Source organism: Mustela nigripes, chromosome 14 (genome assembly GCF_022355385.1).
Source record: "Mustela nigripes isolate SB6536 chromosome 14, MUSNIG.SB6536, whole genome shotgun sequence".
NCBI lineage: Eukaryota > Metazoa > Chordata > Mammalia > Carnivora > Mustelidae > Mustela > Mustela nigripes.
Window position 1 is genome coordinate 94,202,956 of NC_081570.1, and position 20,257 is coordinate 94,223,212.

The 20,257-nt window shown below is 43.6% G+C and overlaps 1 protein-coding gene and 1 long non-coding RNA gene across 6 annotated transcripts in view; one reads left to right on the top strand and one right to left on the bottom strand.

The window, feature by feature from the left end:
- The window catches only part of AHCYL1 (adenosylhomocysteinase like 1), a 39,101-nt gene extending 31,328 nt beyond the window's left edge, over positions 1 to 7,773 (top strand). For 2 of the 3 annotated variants that reach the window (XM_059375672.1, XM_059375674.1), the window contains exons 8-17: positions 541 to 657; positions 931 to 994; positions 1,792 to 1,880; positions 2,247 to 2,317; positions 2,684 to 2,778; positions 2,895 to 2,993; positions 3,382 to 3,450; positions 3,887 to 3,965; positions 5,078 to 5,198; positions 5,707 to 7,773. In XM_059375672.1, the coding sequence (XP_059231655.1) occupies positions 541 to 657; positions 931 to 994; positions 1,792 to 1,880; positions 2,247 to 2,317; positions 2,684 to 2,778; positions 2,895 to 2,993; positions 3,382 to 3,450; positions 3,887 to 3,965; positions 5,078 to 5,198; positions 5,707 to 5,713 (811 nt within the window). In that variant the 3' untranslated portion in view covers positions 5,714 to 7,773. Of the gene's footprint in view, positions 1 to 540; positions 658 to 930; positions 995 to 1,791; positions 1,881 to 2,246; positions 2,318 to 2,683; positions 2,779 to 2,894; positions 2,994 to 3,381; positions 3,451 to 3,886; positions 3,966 to 5,077; positions 5,203 to 5,706 lie in introns of those variants that run through there. The other variant, XM_059375673.1, reaches the window with a different exon arrangement.
- Positions 6,300 to 20,173, bottom strand: LOC132001272 (uncharacterized). 3 transcript variants are annotated; one of them, XR_009399571.1, is made up of 4 exons: positions 20,069 to 20,173; positions 18,859 to 18,938; positions 15,789 to 15,894; positions 6,300 to 8,381 (listed from the first exon to the last, which is right to left on the bottom strand). It is a non-coding gene; the product is annotated as an uncharacterized LOC132001272 (long non-coding RNA). The 3 variants fall into 3 exon arrangements; XR_009399569.1 differs by lacking the exon at positions 6,300 to 8,381 and having other exon boundaries at positions 14,340 to 15,894; XR_009399570.1 differs by lacking the exon at positions 6,300 to 8,381 and having other exon boundaries at positions 14,340 to 15,894; positions 19,504 to 20,173.
- Between the last annotated feature and the right edge of the window lie 84 nt (positions 20,174 to 20,257).

Sequence of the window (20,257 nt, forward strand, 5' to 3'; positions counted from 1 at the left end):
ATATTGTATTAAAATTTTATATTTGAAATACGAAAAAAAATCCTATTGTAAAACTATATATTATACACACTACAAAAAGTAAAACTGGGCAGAGTATTCTTGGCTTGTCAAAAACCCTAAAAGATCTCTTTCTGGAAGAGTGTTTCTCCGTTGTGTGCACACTGCACACGCTCACACAAGCACACATAGGCAACTGAATCAGAGTCATTGATAATCTTTGTTTATCAGAAGTAGGCATGTTTGTTTGTTTTTTTATCAAGAAAATGCTGGTCTAAGGAAATATATCCCCTTTTATGGAAGAGAAGTCAATTTCTTCTGTTGAAAGGGGGTTTTTTCCCCTTCCAAGAAAAGGGCGGGGGGCCCAGGGGGAGAGAAAATGAAAAGAGGTGAGGACAAGGAAATGCTCTTGCTTACTGATATCCTTGGGCAATAAATACAGCTGGTGGGGGGCGGGAAGCATGGAGCTCAAAGAGAATTAGGCAGATTTTGCTGTGTAGTAATTTCGGTTTTGTTTGTTTTTGTGGCTTCTTTTCCCTTTAGGCTGTATCAGCTCTCCAAAGCTGGGAAGCTCTGTGTTCCAGCCATGAATGTCAATGACTCTGTTACCAAACAGAAGTTTGATAACTTGTACTGCTGCCGAGAGTCCATTCTGGATGGGTAGGTTGAAATGTATAGATATTCAGACTCCTAGGGGACAGGTTTGGGTTGGGTCGCAGTGTTATTCTGATACCACTCCTGGTCTTCTCCCGTGGTCTTCCCGTTGTCTTCCCTTGGTGTTAATGGTTCGTTAGAGGGGTTCGTGTCATACTGGGCCCAGCCAGCTTCCAGCTGGAGTTCTCATGGGGCGTTGCCTCACACTTTTGCTTTTGTGCAGAGGGACTGTGTCTGGGCTAATAATGTTTAAGTTGAGCCCTTATCTGTTTTCCACAGCCTGAAGAGGACCACAGATGTGATGTTTGGTGGGAAACAAGTGGTGGTGTGTGGCTATGGTGAGGTAAATAGCTGGGTCTCAGTGTCTTTTCATAGACTTTCTAGAAATGTGGAGTGAAGGCAATCCATGCTGTCAGTGTGGTCACTGACACAGGGTTAAAAAACGCTTCGAGATAATGTATCTCAGTAGCAGAAGTGCTTTATTCAGAATTATGAATAGAGATGTACAAAATCCATAGAGTTTTCAGATCTCACCACACTGTCTTGTGGAACGGCCTGTTGGCAGCCCCGCCCCACCCTCCACCATGATAACAGTTACCTTTCATGAGACTGACTTCAAGTGAACATGTGGCATTTTAGCCACCCAAGTGACCCGGAACTGGAGTGAAGGGTGGGACTCGAAGTGGTACATAGTTGATGATCCCTGAACTAGACTAGGTGAAGGAGACTGTTGTCATCAGTGACCCATGGAGGTTCTGGAACTGCTGGGCTGTCCTTCAGTTCGATGCATCTTAAATGAGAGTTAATCAGGTTTTTCTGGAATAAGCTATGAGAGGTTACAATTGCTCTTCCTTGGTCTTGTTTTCCTCATGGTAACACTTATTCGATCTCCCAGTTTCTTTCACTATTCCGAGCCCCAGCCCTTGCTGTGAAATATGAATGTCAGATCATCTCTCTGGCTGAGGGTCACAGCATAATCTGGATCTGCTTATGCTCTGCCTGGCTTGGAGCATCCCTGCAAGGGCTCACTAGAGCATTGGTGATTTCAGGGAGGTTAATTCCCATCTCCCGACTAGCCACATACCCCCTACCCATACCTTAAATGACCTGACACCCCTACTTCTTTCTTATGCTCTGCAGGTGGGAAAGGGCTGCTGTGCTGCTCTCAAGGCCCTTGGAGCAATTGTCTACATCACAGAAATCGACCCCATCTGTGCTCTGCAGGCCTGGTAAGAACAGGATGGTAACACTGTTAGATTCATTCCTGGTACTTTTAGTGTTCCTGAGAGTTTATGATTGATTATATTAATCATTCCTTGCAGAAATCTCTCTAAAGGAAGAGAAAGCTAGGAGGATGGCTCTTCCCTCCATTGTAAGCCCAGGGCACTCCTAGAGCTTCTTGGCATTTTCCCTTCCTGATTGGAATATCAGGGAGTCCACAGAGGCCAGTGTGTAGCTTAGAACAGCTTGTCACTTACCCGTGAGATAGCACTGGACCCGACTTCAGAAGGGAATTTCGCTGGTCTCATTTTGTGACCAGCCTCTGTGCCCCTGCCTCCTTGCTTTGCTCATTGTGTTCCTTCCTTTCCTTCCAGCATGGATGGGTTCAGGGTGGTAAAGCTAAATGAAGTCATCCGGCAAGTTGATGTCGTAATAACTTGCACGGGTAAGTATCAGTGCTTTGGTGTACATGGAGGACTGGTAGCTCTGAGGCCAAATCTTGATTGAAAGTGGTCTTTCAGATAAAGTAGGTGAGACCTGTGCTCGGTATAAAAGTCTCAGAACCAGAATAAGCTATCGGAACCTTAATATGTTTCCAGAACCAAGAGCCTTTTTTCTTGAAGGTGATTTATACTGTTGAATCTTAAAACCAAATCACTGAGTGTAAAAAGCGGTTATGCAGTGTACTCGTTTCTCATAAAGGATGCATTCCCTTCAGTGCAGCAGGCGTCCTCTTTTCCCATGTCCTCACTGGAAGCCAGGTACCTTTGTCCCCCAGCATCTTTCTTTGGCTGCTCTCCTTTACCTTTAGGAAATAAGAATGTAGTGACACGGGAGCATTTGGACCGCATGAAAAACAGCTGTATCGTATGCAATATGGGGCACTCCAACACAGAAATTGATGTGGTAAGGTTGCCCTCATTGATTTGCTGCACGGCCTTTTTCCCCTACTTTCCACTATAGCCCCGTCAACTATAGCCCCATCCACTATAGCCCCGTCAACCGTGCCATCTTCCTTTCAGACCAGCCTGCGCACTCCAGAGCTGACATGGGAGCGCGTGCGCTCTCAGGTGGACCATGTCATCTGGCCAGATGGCAAACGCGTTGTCCTCCTGGCAGAGGTACACACACGGGAGGGCAATGTCGTGAGATCCATGGCGGAGGAGGATGGAGGAGGGGAGATAGGGAGAAAGCACTGGGCCCAGGTTTTCCTGAATTCCATCTCTGGATAGAGATCTAGTCCTTAAACTTTCTGGTCCCTAAAATAGAACCACTCAAAAAAAGATCTACCTCTTACCAAGTACTACACTGTTTCCTGACTCCCATGGCTGCTTCCGCTTGTCATACTCACACGGGCTTACGGGAAATAAGATAAAATCTAGAAGCCTGATGTGGGACTGTAATTCTTTCTGTACCGACTGAGTCCTGTCCTGCTCTGCTTCACTTGTATGACACTGGAATCAGACGGAGGGGGAGCACAGCTCACCCGGGGCTCTCTTACCTTTTCAGGGTCGTCTTCTCAACCTGAGCTGCTCCACAGTTCCCACCTTTGTTCTGTCCATCACAGCTACAACACAGGTATGTGGCCAAATGCCTGCCTCTCTTGCCCTGAGATTAGTGGAACCAGACCTAAGTCAGAGTTCAATGAGAGTGTGCCGTGCTGTGTTCTTTTCAACCTGGTTCAGGCCACAAGGGGCCAAGATGGGCTTTCTCAAGCGGAGAAGAGAGTCCTCAGGCAGAGTCAGTGTCTGTGCCCCTTTGAGTTGGCTATGTTAGTTGAGAAGGTAGGGTTCCAGCCTAGTTGTATTTAGTCTGTTCTTTTATTAGGAACTAAACAAAAAGAGCAGCAAATCCTCTTATGATGTGTGGTGGTGGTTACTGCAGGCCAAGTCCTGGGTACTGGCATCATGATAGATCACTGTAGTACTTACCCCAAGACCCTGTTAGATTGAGTTTTATTTTTAGGTCCCTAAGAAGTGTTTTTGTGGCTTCTGACCCTCTTTTCCCAACTTAGGCTTTGGCACTGATAGAGCTGTATAATGCACCTGAGGGACGATACAAACAAGATGTATACCTGCTTCCTAAGAAAATGGGTGAGTGAGAAACAGTAGGAGCCTGTACTGAGCCCCAGATGTTTGCATGGTTTGGTAAAATGAAAGTATTGGATTTAGAGTCAGAGTTCTAATCTGCATCCTAGCATTTCATGGTTTCTGGGCGTCAGGATCAATTCTAATCTCCTCAATATCTTTATCAATAATGTGAGAGTAATAGTTACATACTATTGTAGGATTGTAGTAAGAATTAGAGCTAATGAGTAAAAGTGCTTAGCATAGTGGTTTAAGGTAGATGTTCTTATTCTTAGTAGCCATATGGAGTTCAGTGAACTTCCCACCACCAGTGACTATAGCCTGTGAACAAGATGAGAGAAACAGAAACAAATCTAGGTTTTATCATCCATCTTCTGTAAATATGGATCCTCCTGATAATCTGGGGGACAGCTGTGTTGTGTTCATGTGGCATACTACATCCTTTCTGGTTCTTTGCCCTTCTGGAATAGTGGCACCCACCTCCCATTTATAACTGGTCAGCCCCTTACCCCTTCTTTAAAGGTGAAAGACTTCTCACTCTCATTTCCTCCAACCAGCTTATCTCAGATTTTTTTTTTCTTTAATTCATATTCATAAAAGTAAAGCCTGGGAAGTTTTATCTATGGAAGAGTAATCAGTTTGCATCAGCTGCCTTAGAAATCAGTGATCCTAAGATTTGAGGCCTTTATGGGTATTACTCTAAAGAAATTGTAATGATACAAAGCACTTTTGAGCTATTGGTATCTACTTTGTTTCATAGTTTGAATGTAACTCAGTCAAGGAAGTTGCTACAGGAAGGTGAGAGTCATATGTAGCATGTTAGCCACTGGGGTAAAGCCAGAAGCTTTGCCAGGGAAGGATGGGGAGGTACAAGTCTACCCCATTTTGTCACCCTAGCAAATGGCTTTCCAAATGCATTCTGGATATACAGAGAGAAGTACCCTGCCAGAAAGGCAACTTTGAGGGTTCTTTAAGCAAATATTTCAAGTTACAGGTGCTTTCACAGTGATTCCATTCCTTGTCCTCCTCAAAAAGCTTCAGATGAAAATAGGGGGAGGGTGTGCCCTGAGAGGCAGATTGAAACGGAGTGAGCTCCCCTGCCACTGTGTTCTTCCTAGATGAGTACGTTGCCAGCTTGCACCTGCCATCATTTGATGCCCACCTGACAGAGCTGACAGATGACCAAGCAAAATATCTGGGACTCAACAAAAATGGGCCATTCAAACCCAATTATTACAGGTAACTTGGGGGAAAACACGTGAGATGTTCTTTTACCCAATATTAAACAAAGCATGTTAGCCAGCTTTTTTAAATAAAGTGGTGTGCCTGATTTTGAAGAGTACCAGAACTCTGCTCCAGACTAACATGGTAGCAGAGAAATTGTATATCTAGTAGTAGATGTAAGGGGTGAGGGTTTTCGAGAATTTTGAAGCAGGAAGCTTGGCCTCACCCCCCAGAGATTCTAATACAGTTGGTCTGGCATGGGGCCCAGACTTATTTTGTAAAAGCTCCCTGGATTAATGTATAGTCAGGGTTAAAAACCACTGGCTTATATTATCAGGGAGCAGGAAATGAAACCAGAGATGGCATTGCCAGAAACCCCATGGAAGCAGAGGGAAGAATGATCCATGAGGAATGGCTGTAGGGATCCCGCTGGGGCCGGGAGGGACCCTCTGTTTCTGATTTTTCTCTTGGATCTCTCATGTGGAAGACCCAAGTGCTAACTAAGCAGTCTCTTCTTTTACAGATACTAATGGACCATATTACCAAGGACCAGTCCACGTGTACCACACAACTCTAAAAGAAATATTTTTTAAGATAACGTTTATTTTCTTCTTATTCCTTTCCTGTTGATTTTTTTTTTTTTTCTGTAATTTCATTTTTGTTTTCTTCATCTCATTGTCCAAGTTCTGCAGACCACACAGGAACTTGCTTCATGGCTCTTTAGATGAAACTGAGGTTCAAGGTTCCTCACCCTAGTCACTAAAGAAGGATTTTACTGTCCCAGCCCAGAAAGGTGATTCTTTCTTTCCCATTTCTGGGGACTTTAGTCTTAATTGGGTACCTTATTAACAGGAAATGCTAAGGTACCTTCTTTGTTGAACAATCTGCAATGTCTAAATTGCCTTAAAAGAGCCCACTTCTTAGCTGCTGAAATCAGTGCTCTTTCACTTTGTCAGAGGAGCAGGGTTGACACCCACTAGCCAGGTAGGTTAGATGTTAGGTGGCGCATGCTCATTTCTCCAGGTGTTCCAAGCCCTGTTTCCTGTGTGCAGGCGGTGTGTCTGGTTCAGAGATGTGTACTGTTAAGATCCAGTTGGTCCACTTGGATTTAGTACAACCCTTCCTCCACTCCCACCAGACCTTCTCATTTTTTCAAGTTTTTAACCAGACTGCACTCTATTAAGTTTAATTTTGTCCCCTGGCATTGATTTCTGTTGTACAAAAAAAAAGAGAGAGAGAGAGAGAGAAAGAATAAAAAAAAGGTAAGATAAATGTTGAGTGTTAACACTGAGGAACTGCTTGGGTGATTAGTCATTCCCAGTTTCTCTTTTGAACCTTTGGAGCTGAGAGTGCAGAGTTGAGTCTGGAGAAAAGCTGGCCTCAAACTCTGATAAGTCCCTCTGTTTCTAGCCCTTAGTTTATAGCTTCAATGAACTGGGGCCATAAAGGCAAATTCTGTCAGCTCTGCCCCATACAGCTTGTGCTGAAGGCGAATTTCTTGAGCCATTACTCAGTCTAAAACACTGAGCTCTATCTTTAGGATTTATCCTTTAAGAGCAAATTTCCGGTCAGCTGTGCTTCTGCAACCTAAAATATTTAAAGGGAGGTAGATGTGGATGGGAGGGAAAGGATAAATTGGGCCAGAGTGAGGGAAATGTAGTTCCATAATAACTGGTCTGGGACTTCAGGCCCCTTGTATGACGTTAGTTTTACAGAAGTGGTACCTCTTTTAATTGACACGTGTCACAAAAAGTTTATGAACCAAGATCTTAAGGGGCAGAGAATGTAATCAGTGCGTCCTGGCTCATGCTCGGAAAGAATCCCTAGAAAGGCCCTCAGAGATTGGAGAGGTATGTATTCCCATGCCATGCACCCTGCTTACCAGCATTTCTGCATGGTCCGATGAGCTTTATGCTCACGAGCTTAAAGTATATAATTATCCAGGATTCTAAATCTTCAACTTGTTCTAGATGGTGATCCTTCAAAGTTGGGTCAGGCATTAATTAGTGCTAGGTACTCACAATGTTCATTTCTCTGTTGCCGTTGATCAGAGAGACAGACATAAAAACATAAGAAAGGAAAGCTTTCACTCTGCGGCCTTCTAGCAGAGTCTTGCCAAAACATTTTTCCTTTTCCTCTCCCGGTTCTCCCCTCCCCAGCCCCTTCCCACTTCTTTTCAGTGTGACCATGCTTTCTTCTCTGTAGATGCTAAGGGTTCAAGCCCTTTTTCCCAGGGCATTGAACCAGCCAATCAGAATACCCCATCCTGGAGGGGCGGTAACCTGGCCAACAGTGGTATCCATGACATCAGCTCTGCTGGGGGCAAGGGGCTCAGGTCCTGCTGCCCTCTGGCCTGCCCCCTGCTCCCAATCTATTACTGTGTCCATAGGAATAATAGGTAAGGGCTCCATCTCTGTCAAGCCATGTAACAAAGGGCAGTGTGGGAAAATGTCTGGCATCAGAGGGAGCGTGTGGAGAGCAACTCGGGAAGAACAAGTTTATTTTGTATTGAATGATTTTTAATGAATGCAATATTAATCCTTGCAGATGAGCAATAATCATTAAAGTCAATTAAAATGATAAGACCTTATTGGGATTCTGTGTCATTCTTGCCTGAACAGCAGAACGTCATTAGAACTTGTTTTCTAGGGTGGGATGAGTCAGAGGTCAGCCAGCAGTCTCTAACAGAGATGTGCTGAGGACCTAGTACGGAGAAGAACAGGCTGGATGCAGAGTTTTTCAGGAGTACCTTAAGTTGTGTGTGCCTGCTCTGTGCCAAAGCACTTGCACTCAGAATTTCTTCAAGAAACAAATCTGCAAGGAACCTGGCCGGCTCAGTAGGTGGAGTGTGCAGTTCTTAATCTCAGGGTTGGGAGTTTGAGCCTTGTGTTGGGTGTGGAGATTACTTAAAAATAAAATCTAAAAAAGAAAAATCTGAAACTTCAGGGCCCCTCACTTGCATAGTTCCCCTTCAAGACCCCGCACCTAATTCTTTTCCTTAAAGAATGTCTCCGGGGTGCCTGGATGGCTCAGTCAGTTAAGCGGCTGACTCTTGGTTTCAGCTCAGGTCATGATCTCAGGGTCATGAGATCGAGCCCCACGTTGGGTTCTGTGCTTACCATGGAGTCCTCTTGAGATTCTCTCCCTCTCCCTCTGCCACTCCCCACTGCTTGCTTGCTTGCTCTCAAATAAATAAATCTTAAAAAAAAAAAAAAAAAAAAAAGAATGTCTCCAAAATTAGGAAAGCTTCAGCCCCTCCCTGGAGTTGTCCCCTGTTTTCGGATGTAACGATATATCTATTAATAATACTCAAAAGTAATACCTTTTCTGTTTTGTTAAATTGGTCCCAGACGATGTTGTTGATTTCTGTGCAGACTGGTAAAATGAGTGTTTTTAATGCTGGGAGGCTTTATCCATGCACATAAATCCAAACTTAAGATAAACTTCATATTGCTTAATTAGAGATTTAAACTTTTAACTGTCTCAGGAGTCTCTTTGATAACTTTTAAGATTATAAAAAGTTGCCTCTTATGGTGGGAAAAATCACGCGTGTGTGCATGCACAAACACTCCCTAGCTCTGTCAACTAAATGAGCCTTGCGGCAGTCTCATTCCCCTGATAAAATGTACACATCTAGCATCCAGATTTAGGCATTACATTCTCCACTTAAAGGAACCAGGACTGTTCGGAGAAAGGGCTGATTCCATGGCTGGGCAGGAAAAGTACACGATGAGCCAGAAAGAAGGAAGGTAGTTAAAAAGTGATGGGAGCACGTCAAAAGGACACAGAAGCCAGCTTTAAAGGAATTTACGCTGGGCAAATCTGAGACAACCTGACATCAAAATAAGGGCTTATAAATCATTAAATAAAAGTGCAACTGTAAGTTTATGCTGATATGAATGAATGGTTAAATAAGGAATTGGCTATGTACATAGTTTCAAAGTACCTTCCTATAAAATAGTATAAGGGGGAAAGGAATAGTTTTCAACTAGAGAAGCTGGCAGACCACCTTAATTGAACAAAATAAAAATCAGTAATGGGGGTCGCCTGGGTGGCGCGGTGGGTTAAAGCCTCCGCCTTCCGCTCGGGTCATGATCTCAGGGTCCTTTGATAGAGCCCCCATCGGGCTGTCTGCGCAGCGGGGAGCTTGTTCTCCCTCTCTCTACCTGCATTTCTGTCTACTTGTGAGCTCTCTGTCAAATAAATAAAAATCTTTAAAAAAAAAAAAAAATCAGTAATGGGAAGATGCTCACCTCCCATTTCAATCCTCCACCCCTGGAATGCATTGAAAAGGAACAGCATCCCTCTGTGATATTTCTGCCAAAGATGTAAAACCTGAATGTAATCATGAGGAAGCATCAGACAAATCCAAATCGTTTTACAAAATTACTGGCCTATAGTCAGGCTTCCAAAGTGCCAAGGTCACCAAAGTCAAAGAATGACCAAAAAAACTGCAGAGACTAATAAAACAACTAAATAAACTGAACTGGATCATTTTTACTGTAAACATTACTGGGACAACTGGTGAAACCTGAAAGGAGGCCAAGGACTAGGTGGTGGGAACTTCTGTTGCTTTCCTGATGTTAACAACTGAACTGTTGTCTATAGAGTGTCCTTGCTTGGAGGAAATAAGGACTCAAATATTAGGGGTGATGTGTCATCAGGAAAATGGCTCATTCCCAGACAGGCTAGGAAAAGGCTATTTGTAATGCACTTGCTACTATTTTGTAAGTTTTATTGCAAAGTTAAAGAATTTTAATTAAAAAAAAGAATTTTAATGAGAGTTCAAGGACACCTCTCCCCCCAAAAATCAGACTTTAATTTCATCAATTGAGAAAAGTTTTTTTAAATCTATTGGCTCTATTTAGGAACATCTTAGACCAGATAATAAAGTTTAAAACTCCTGGGTTAGCAAAGGAAAAGAAATTGACAAAGAAACAGTATTTTACCTGTCTACACAAAACCGTATTTCACTGATAAACCCCAGTGAAGATAATACACAGACCCGGACAGTTCAACAAAAGTGTGGACATTCCTGTGTGGGCTCAGCGTGGTGTAACTGCTCCAGAGTGCTCCCTGGACAAAGTCTTAGCTGCCAGATAACTTCGAATGAGGAAAAATTTCAGAGAAATGAGTGAGTTTTCAAAGAGCATAGAACAAGAATTGACATCAGTACTTAACCTGCTAACTGCGTGCAAAACTCGGTTAGAGCAGGGGTCAGTAAGTGAGCCAAACCTGGCCCACTGCCTGTGGTAGTACAGCTCACAAGCTAAAGAACGGTTTTCACATTTTTAAATGTCTTTTTAAACTGTGACTGCTATTTTGTGACACATGAAAATGACGTGAAATTCAAATTTCAGTGTCCATGAATGAAGTTTTATACACAGGCACACTTACTTATGTGATGTCTAAGACTCCTTTCACGATGGCAGACAGTTAAGTAGGTGCACCAAAGAGCTCACAAAGTGCAAAGTATTTACCGGCCTTTTACGGAAAGAGTTGCTGACCGCAGGCATAAAGGTGGTGTGGTAGGTACAAAGGGAAAGATGTGTTGAAAGGTTTGCATTTGCATTCTATTAGGTAAGAAGAGGGAGTATGAGAGCAGAGGTTGACAGAATGAAAGCACTGAAAAGTAATGGATATTGAACAGAGTATTGTAGTCGGCTAGCATCCTGCCAGGATTCCCTTTGGTACTAGGAAATCTCAGCAAACTGATAAAGCAACTTAAAAATTAACTTGGGGGAGATCATTTGTGATTCCAGTCTGGAGTGCGTGAGTGAGTAATCAATTTAGACTTAGTAATCAGTTTTAAATTGCAATCATTTCTCTCTATATGGTATTGGAAACTATATATATATATACTATAGGAACTTTTAATAGTATTTTGAGTTTGGTTGGCCAGATAATTAAAGTACTCTGAAAAGGAAATCGAATATATTAAATACAAAAATGCAATAGTAAATGTTTAAAGGAGTTTGTTTATAAATTGGATATTCAAATTTCCCCTAATTAAAAGTAATTAACATTTGTTAGCTTTATAAATATAAGATCTAGAAACCGAACTTTAAAAAGCTGATGTAATGTTTTTATTACTTCAGTAAATTGAATATTATTTTTTTTTACTGAAGTGATGTCTTCTCTGCCCATACAGCAGCCCTTGAAGACATTTAAGAAATGTCCTCTAAAAAGAATTTTTCTTCTGAATTGTGGGCCAGAGGATGAGTCTCTGATGAGGCTTTTCCTTCTCCTCTGGCCCTCCTGTGGTGTGGTTCTCCACTGCAACCACCAGAGGGCGAGTTTTCCCACATTGTCTGGTTATCCCACGTTGTCTCTGGCCAAGGAAAGATAATGAGCTGTAGCTCCGAGTTCCCTTCTCAACAACCCCTGTGTTTTGAGGTTGAGAGTATTTCAGATTTTTAGGAAATACACAAATACACAGTATATCATGTAATACCTACTGGGGCTGTGAGGCAGCATTCCATAAACAAATGTGTTGCTATTTCTTCAATTAAATTTTAATGCACAGAATAAGGGATAAAGACTATCAGTAGCCTCCCATCAGTTCAGATCAGGTTTCGCTGCCACATTGATCTGTGCCAAACTTCAGGGGAAAACTGTTTTAAGATTTACCTGGCAGAGAGAGCGTGCATGAGCACAGGAACGGGGGGGATGGCAGGCAGAGGGAGAAGCAGGCTCCTCGCTGAGCAGGGAGCCTGATGGCGGGGCTCAATCCCTGGGATCATGACCTGAGCTGAACCGAGGCAGACGCTTAACCAACCAAGCCACCCAGGCATCCCAAGGAAAAACTTTTTGATTTTTAGAATTTGTTTAAATTTTGGACTTGTGGATAATGGTCTGTGGCTCTGGAATATTAAGAGGAACACACAGTGTTTGCTGTAACTGGCTCCATGCTAAAGGCTTTCCACAATTAGCATACTTGGTCTTCACAATAACCCCGTAAGACAGGTACTACTATTCTCCCCATTGTACAAATGGGGAAATTGAGACAGGGAGGTGAAATAACTTGCCCAAGGATACACAAATCCCAAGCTGGTGGAGCTGGAAGTAACCCAGACAGTCTGTCTCCAGGGTCCATGCGTAACAAACACGAGCCAATACGGCTTATAGGAAAGAGGCTCATACCAGGTTTCTAGTATGAGTCACATATGGGGCTGGTTAAAAATATAGATTCCCAATCCTGTTCCAAGCCCACTGAAACAAACTTAGGGCCAGGAGAAAATCAAGCATCTCGAGTCATAGGGCAGTTGATAGGTAGACCTAGGATTTGACCTTCATGCTTTCTGACTCCCTGAGGCCTTTCTTCTGAGTCACTTTGAAGCTCCTCAAGGGTACTTGGAAGCAGTTTCCCTGTGGTTCTCATTTCTTAAAAAAGATCCTTTCAGCAGAAGAAACGGCCTGGCCATGAAGCCCCACGCCGCAGATGCCATGACTTTGCAGATGTTTCCTGAATAGCAAGCCCCGGTCACCTAGGGAACCTGCTGTCTCTGGGGGCACGGAATACTTGCTTCCCAGAGCCAGAGCCAAACTGGGTCAAAGTCACCCACTCCTGGGGCCCCACTGATCCCCTGATGACCCACTGAGCCCTTGTGCTCTGCATTGGGTTGTCAATCACAAAAGTTCACACACATAATCTACCCACCCCACTGTTTCCTTGCACAAACACCAAGTGAAAGGGGCACTCTCTTCAATGATTCCCTTGCCTTTGTATTTCTTTCTGGGCAAAATGCTTCTGAAGGGCCACTTAGAGGTGTCTTCCTATCAAGGAAAGTGTGACAAGGAGCTTGAACTGGACAAATACAGGCTTGACACTCTCCTGCTGAGCACAGCCTTCCCTGAGGGGCACTAGCTCTTACAGCTTGCTTTCAGGCAAATCTGTCGACAGAGGGGATAGCTGTGCGTGAATATTCTTCCAAGCAAAGATGGCTTTGTATCAGATCTAATGGTAAGATAAAGAAGGGTATTCTCTTTCTCTGTCACACATACAATGGGGAACAACCATTTGTGTGGCTTTTTCCTATCTCTGCTGTGGGCTTACTAATGTGTGTGCTTTGGCTGTTGGATAGTGTTCTGTGTGTCTGTTAGCTCCAGTTGGTTTATTGTTTTAAGTCCTCTCTTTCCTTGCTTACCTTCTGTCTGGTTCTATCCATTATCGTGAGTGCGGTATTGAAGTCTCCAACTATTATTGTATAACTATCCATTTCTCCCTTCAATTCTATCGGTGTTTGCTTCATATATTTTGACAGTCTTCATTAGATGCCATACATGTTTATAATTATTAGAGCTTTCTGCTGTTTTGAGTCTATTCTTATTACATAAATCCTCTTTTGGGGTGCCTGAATGGCTTAGTCAGTTAAGCTACTGACTCTCGGTTTCAGCTCAGGTCGTGATCTCAGGGTCATGATTGCAGGGTGGCGAGACGGAGTCCTGTGTCGGGCTCTGCCTTCGGCATGGAGTCTGCTTCAGATGCTCTTTTCCTCTCCCTCTGCCCCTGCCCTCATGCTCACACTTGTGCACACTCTCTCAAGTAAATAAATAAATCTTTATAAATAAATGAATAAATGAATGAGTAAATAAATAAAATCAATTGATATTAATACGGCCACCTCTGCTCTCTCCTGGTGACTACTGCTTGGAATATCTTTTTCTATCCTCCCCTTTCCACTTGACAGTGCCTTTGGATCTCAAGTGAGTCATATAGATAGCATAGAGTTAGGTTGTGTGTTTGCCCATTCTGCCAATCTTTGTCTTTTGAATGGCAAGTTAAATTTATTACACTTAATTACTTATCAAGAGGGACTTACTCCTGGCATAGTGCTATTTGTATTCCATATGTCCTGAAATTTTTCTCTCTCATTTCCTGCATTACTGTCTTTTGTGTTTAGTTTATTTTTTGTAGTGAGTTGTTTAAATTCCTTTCCCATTTCCTTTTGTGTATATTATACAGCTATTTTCTTTGTGGTTCCCATGGGATTACATTTAAGATTCTAAATTTATAATGCTCTTGTTTGAATTTATACCTTCAGTAACATACAAAAACTCTGCTCCTTTATAGCTCTGTCCTTACCCCTTCTGATTGCTGATGTTACAAAATATCATCTTTATACATTGTGTGCCCCAAAACAAATGAATAATTCTTTTAAATTCACTATTCTCCTAAATTATATAGAAAACAAAGTGTGGAGTCACAAACCGAAGATATAGTAATACTAGTTTTCACACTAACAGTCTTTTTCTTTAAACGTATCAGTCTCATGCAGAAAACTAAAGGTACAGTTACAAGTCTTTGGGGGATGGGTAATTGCTATGGTGTCTAACAGCTGAAATTGATCAAAGTGAAGGTAATTTACTCTCCAGGTCTTCCCTGCAGAGCCTTCAGCAAACTTAAGAGTTCCAAAACAGTTAAGGCAGACACATTCTGACAGTACAATTGTCCACTAAATGGGGAGACAGATTTCCTGGTGCTTCTTACCCTGCCTTCTTCCTAGAATCCTTCTCCTTCTCCAGGTCAAGCTGTCAGGTAAGACCACCGCCCTGGCCAACAGCTTTGACCATAACCTCATGAGAGACCTTGACATAGACGCTCTGCTTGTACAAACTGCAGTCAGCCTCCTCTGAGCCCTTTCGTTGATGAGGCCTTGACCTTGGCTCCCTGTCCTTGCCGGGCCTGCATAGCCCAAGTATAATAAGAATTCTACTAAGTAAGTTTAGCAAGAATCTCCTCACCCTTGCTATCTGATCACCCTGGCCCACCTTCAGCAAGAATCCTGTTAGTTTAGCAAGAATCACCCTACCCTTGGTGCCTCCTCAAGTGGGATGAAAAAAATATCTTTTTTTTCATCCCACTTGTTGGCTACAAATTCCCAGCAGTCTTTGCTGGATTTGGAGTTAAGCCCAAGCCTTCTCACCTAGGGATAGTCCGGATGCCTATTCCAAGAGTCTGGACTGAAGTCTTCCTTACCACGTTAACAGGTGCTAGAACAATTTATGCTTTAACATCCTGAGCTAGAGGCACTCAGCAAAGCCATCCCCGGATTGCTGACCCACAGAAACGATGAGATAATAACTATTTGTTATTTTGATCCTTAAATGTGAGGCTGGCTTGTTACGCAGAACTAGAAACTAAGGTACGGTGTGTCCTGGGGACGGTGACCTGCTGCTCAAACTCTCCTTTCGGGGCTGGGGCTTTCATAATTCTGGTGCCCGAAGTGTTGGCTGTTTAGCAGTAGCAGTTTCCAGAAGTCCTTCTCCAGTCGAGAGAGCTCCCTTAGCTTAAAAATACACCCCTCGCCCACGCAGTCTGGCAGCTGAGGATTCATCCATGCAGGAATAGAAAGGCCTGACTCCTTGGCCTCCAATGCAGGACAACTCCGCTCTCGAGGGCCTTGAAGGGTCCACCGAGATCTCTATGGCAACCATGTCACAGTTCAACTTCTCCCTCCCCCAGTCCTGGTGCTCTCACCTGCCTAAGGGGGTTTTTACCAGGGTCGGTCTCCAACACACCTGCCAGATGCAGATCTCTGCCTCAGAGCTTGCTTTCAGGGAAGCTGGTCTCAGATAGGATGTGACCTTTAGCAAATACTTCACCTCTCTTTATCCCGGTTTCTTCAGCAGCAAACAACAGGATCCATCCCAGAGGCATTGGTGTGAGGATTAAATGAGTTTAGGTCCTTGGCACGGTGCCTGACATAAACTAAGGATATATACATAGTTGCTGTTATTATTATTACTGTTATCTATAGAAAGAACACTCCAAGCTCCCCGCTCCCCTCACTTCAACAAACCAGATAGTGCCAAGGTCTTGAAGTAGCAGCAAATTTGACCTGCTAGAGAGATAGAGCCTGGGGCGGGGGGGCAAGAGGCAAGGGGCATGAGGCCAGAGGAGGAGAGCGGCAGGAGATGAGGTCAGAGAAACAGGCAGGGCCCTCTGGGGGCCCACGTGAGCCTTGGATGTTAGGGTAAAGAGTTAGGATTTAAAAAAAAAAAAAAAAAAAAAAGATTTAAATCTAAGGGAGGTGGGGGGCACCTGGGTGACTCAGTGGGTTAGGCCTCTGCCATCGGCTCAAGACATAATTGCAGGGTCCTGGGATTGAGTCCCACATCGGGCTCTCTGCTCAGCAGGGAGCCTGCTTCCCCCACTACCCACACCTTCTTCTCTGCCTGCTTGTGATCTCTCTATCAAATAAATAAATAAAATCTTTTAAAAATAAATAAATAAATAAAATGAATCTAAGGGAAGTGGGAAGCCATGGGAGCTTGGGAGCAAGTCAGCTATACAAGTTGCTTTGGGGTTCTAAAAGCCCAGCCTGGGAGCACCTGGGTGGCTCCGTTGGTTGGGTGTGCGTCTGCCTCCGCTCAGGTCATGATCCTGGGGTCTTGGGATCGAGCCCCGAGTCAGGCTGCCTGCTTAGCGGGGAGTCAGCTTCTCCCTCTCCCTCTGCCCCTCCTCCCCACTCATGTTCTCTATCAAATAAATAAATAAAATATTTTTAAAATAATAATAAAAGCCCAGCCTGGCTTGCCGGTAGAGTCAGGCAAACAGCAGGGAGGGAAGGAAGGCAGACTATAGTAGTGCTGTTCATGAAATGGGAGCGTGGGGACAGTTTGGGTGGGAGAGCCACTGGTAGGTACAGGTACAGGGTGAAGCAGGGAGGAGTTAAGGGTGTGTCCTAGGTCTTGGCTTGGGAAAAGTGGACGGGGTTGGGAACATCATCTCTCCAGAGAAGGAAAAACAAGAGAAGAGCCAGTTTGCGAAAAGGGAGGGAGAATTCAGAGTTCTGTCTGTAACGTGCTAAGTTTGAAATGCCTGTTAGACATCTGAGTGAGATGTCAAATCAGCCATCAGATGTATGTTTGGGTCCTCTCTTGACTAAGCCATCGAGTAGGTAAGAAGGCTAGGACAGAGTTAAGCTGCTTGATTCCTTTGGAAGACAGGATTAATGTTATTTGCCCTATTAACTAACTAACTGTCACATTATCCACTTTTTCTTCTTCTCATGGCCATTAGTGGAGAAAATGCCACACAGCACTACAACTACAGGTTTAGACCTGGCCCACAGATGCTCTACAAGTCACAACTTTAATATTGAGTATTTCAGGGACTGGTAATAACCTGATCAAGGCTAAGATGAAAAGTGCCTCCCGGCATGCAGTTAGGTGTGTATGGATGTGAAGCATCTTGCTTGGTAGATAACACCCTGAAGGCACATAGTTTGTGCTGACTTCCTACTACGGAGCCCACCCAGGACCACCACCATGTTCTTGGCAACCCCCCCACTCCCCCCGCAATGCTGTAACAGCTTGAATATGCAATTCACCTTCCTCCAGTCTCTGGAACCAAAACTACTTGTGGTGAAAGAAGTGCCTTCTCACCTCAGGCTTCACATCTTGGCCATAATATTCTTTTTCTTTTAAGGATTTTATTTATTTATTTGAGAGAAAAACAAAGGCAGAGACAGAGAGAATGAGTATGGGCAGGGGGAAGGGTGAGAGGGGCAGAGGGAGAGGGAGCAGCAGACTCCCCACTGAGAAGGGAACCTGACATGGGGTTCAGCCCCAGGACCCTGAGCTCATGACCTCAACTGAAGGCAGACGCTTAACCAACCGAGCCACCCAGGTGCCCCAAAATTCTTTAAAAAAAAACAAAAAACCCTTTATAAAAACAAAACAAGGGCGCCTGGGTGGCTCAGTGGGTTAAGCCGCTGCCTTCGGCTCAGGTCATGATCTCAGGGTCCTGGGATCGAGTCCCGCATCGAGCTCTCTGCTCAGCAGGGAGCCTGCTTCTCTCTCTCTCTCTCTCTGCCTGCCTCTCCATCTACTTGTGATTCCTCTCTGTCAAATAAATAAATAAAATCTTAAAAAAAAAAAAAATAAATAAATAAATAAATAAATAAAAACAAAATGCTTCATAGTTTTCAGAATGATTTCACATAAATGAGTTCATTTGATCTATAGCCTCATAAGACAGATGGGATTATCATCATTTTACAGATGAGGAAAGAAGGAAGTCTTAACCATTCTCCAAAGTGTCACTAAAAGTTCTTTTTAATATTAAATATTCCTGGCTTCTGTATATTCAATTTTATCCATGCCCTCATTTTTAGTTAGTCATTTTCTTGTTGGCTATTCCTCAAATTAGGTTGGTTCCAACTTTACACAATTGAAAATACCACTGGCATCATCATACATATATCTTTGTCTAAGTCTTTGTTTCTTTAGGATCTATTACTAGAAGTGGAATTACTAAACTAAAACCTCAAATCCTCCCTATCCTGAATGGAGCTGAAACAGTACAGGATATTTAAAGCTCTATTTTGCCCCCACTCCCACTCCCCCAGGTGATAAGAGCTGTGGTAGGTCTGTCTTAGAACTTGGCCAAACTGGTAAGCAAAACTAGAGAGGTGTTATGTTTGGGGTTTTGTGGGACCTGCTGGTTTTATCCAAGAAGACTTGCCGCATTAGTCCTTTTCTTGAAAATTCTTTAGTTTTTCCTATCCCCTTGGCCTCGCCCTGCCTGGATGCAATGCTAATTTACAAAGTAAACTACTGGATTTGAGAAGAAATGGGCAAAGGGCAGGATCATCAGTAGAAGTAAGTAGCAACATAGCGGCTTTAGATTTGTTCATTAGTTTACAACAAAGACTTTGAAAGCACTTACTGGTTGGGTGATGGAAATTTTGCCAAAGTTGCCTCATTGGGACTTTCTGAGAATTGAGCTGGAGTAGCCAAGATGGAGCTCTGGAGAGATAAAGATGGAGGAAATGTTTTTAAGGATTTCAAAGTATAGTAACAGGTAATTATCAAACATTACCTCTAAGAAGTTTAATGGGCATCTCAAAACAGAAATCTTGATCTTCTTCCTAAACCTTTTTTCTTTCTCCCAGACTTCCCTATTTTAATAAGCAATACAATCACTCATCTAGTTTCTCCAGCCAAAATCTACTCCACTCTATTCTGCCAGGAGGATTCCAGCCTTTCACTAAATCCTGTTGAATCTACCTACATGGTATAGAAATATCTTAACTCCATCCTGGTGCAAGCATCGTCATTGTCACATGAAGTGTCCTAACCTGCCTACCCTCTTCCACTCTCAACTCTCCAATCCCTTCTCCAAAACGCAGTCACATTGGTCTTGTAAACATCAGACCATGTCAGCTCCCTGGGTTAACACCCTCTGATGGTTTTCATTTTCACTAAGAATAAAATTCCAATTTTTTTTTCATGCCCTTCACGGCTCTAAATTTATTTGTCTGGGGGATGATCTAGCCCTAACCTTTTCCTGTTTTGGCCCTGGCTCACTCACCTGCCAACCAACTTCAGGTCCCTTTGCTTAAGTTGCTCATTGGCAGTTTGCAGGATTCTCACTTCTTCAGAACTCATTTAAAATCGTATTCTCAGGCTCACCTCCCTGGGCATCCGACCTAACATAGCCACGCGTCCCATCACCACTGCCACTTCCTAATCCCTTACACTTCCTTTTGTTTCTTCTCAACACTTATTTCTCTAGTAGCGTATCGCTCATCGCGTCTCTCTCCTACTCGGTACTATGTTAGGTACCATTAGCGCAGGAACTTGATTTGTTCCCCCATTCATTCGCACTGCCTGGAAGCACAGACACATTTATTGTTTGTTGAATGAATGATGAATGCATGCTTGTCACAACTCTAACTGTTTTACTGATTTATCCATTTGTTTAGCGTAACGCCCCCATGTGAGCATAAACTCCGTGAAGGCTGGGATCGTGTCCATTGTGTTAACTGTTATATCCCCTAAGCTTTGAACAGAGCTAGAACACTCACAAGTGCAAAGACATATTAAGGCAAGGTGGGGGCAACTAAACTGAACTAAGGAGCTATGGGAGTACTCACAGATCCAAGCCGCACCTAAACAAGTACGGAAAAGGGGTGAAAACTAAAAAGACAGAGAAAGGTAAGAGTCCCGGCAGAAGCAATCTCGCGAGGTCATGGGCAGCCAAGATGGCTTCCAGCACTTACCGCCACACCTAATATGGCGACCCCAGGGAGGGTTCCTGGACGAAATCACGCGAGAGTTGCATC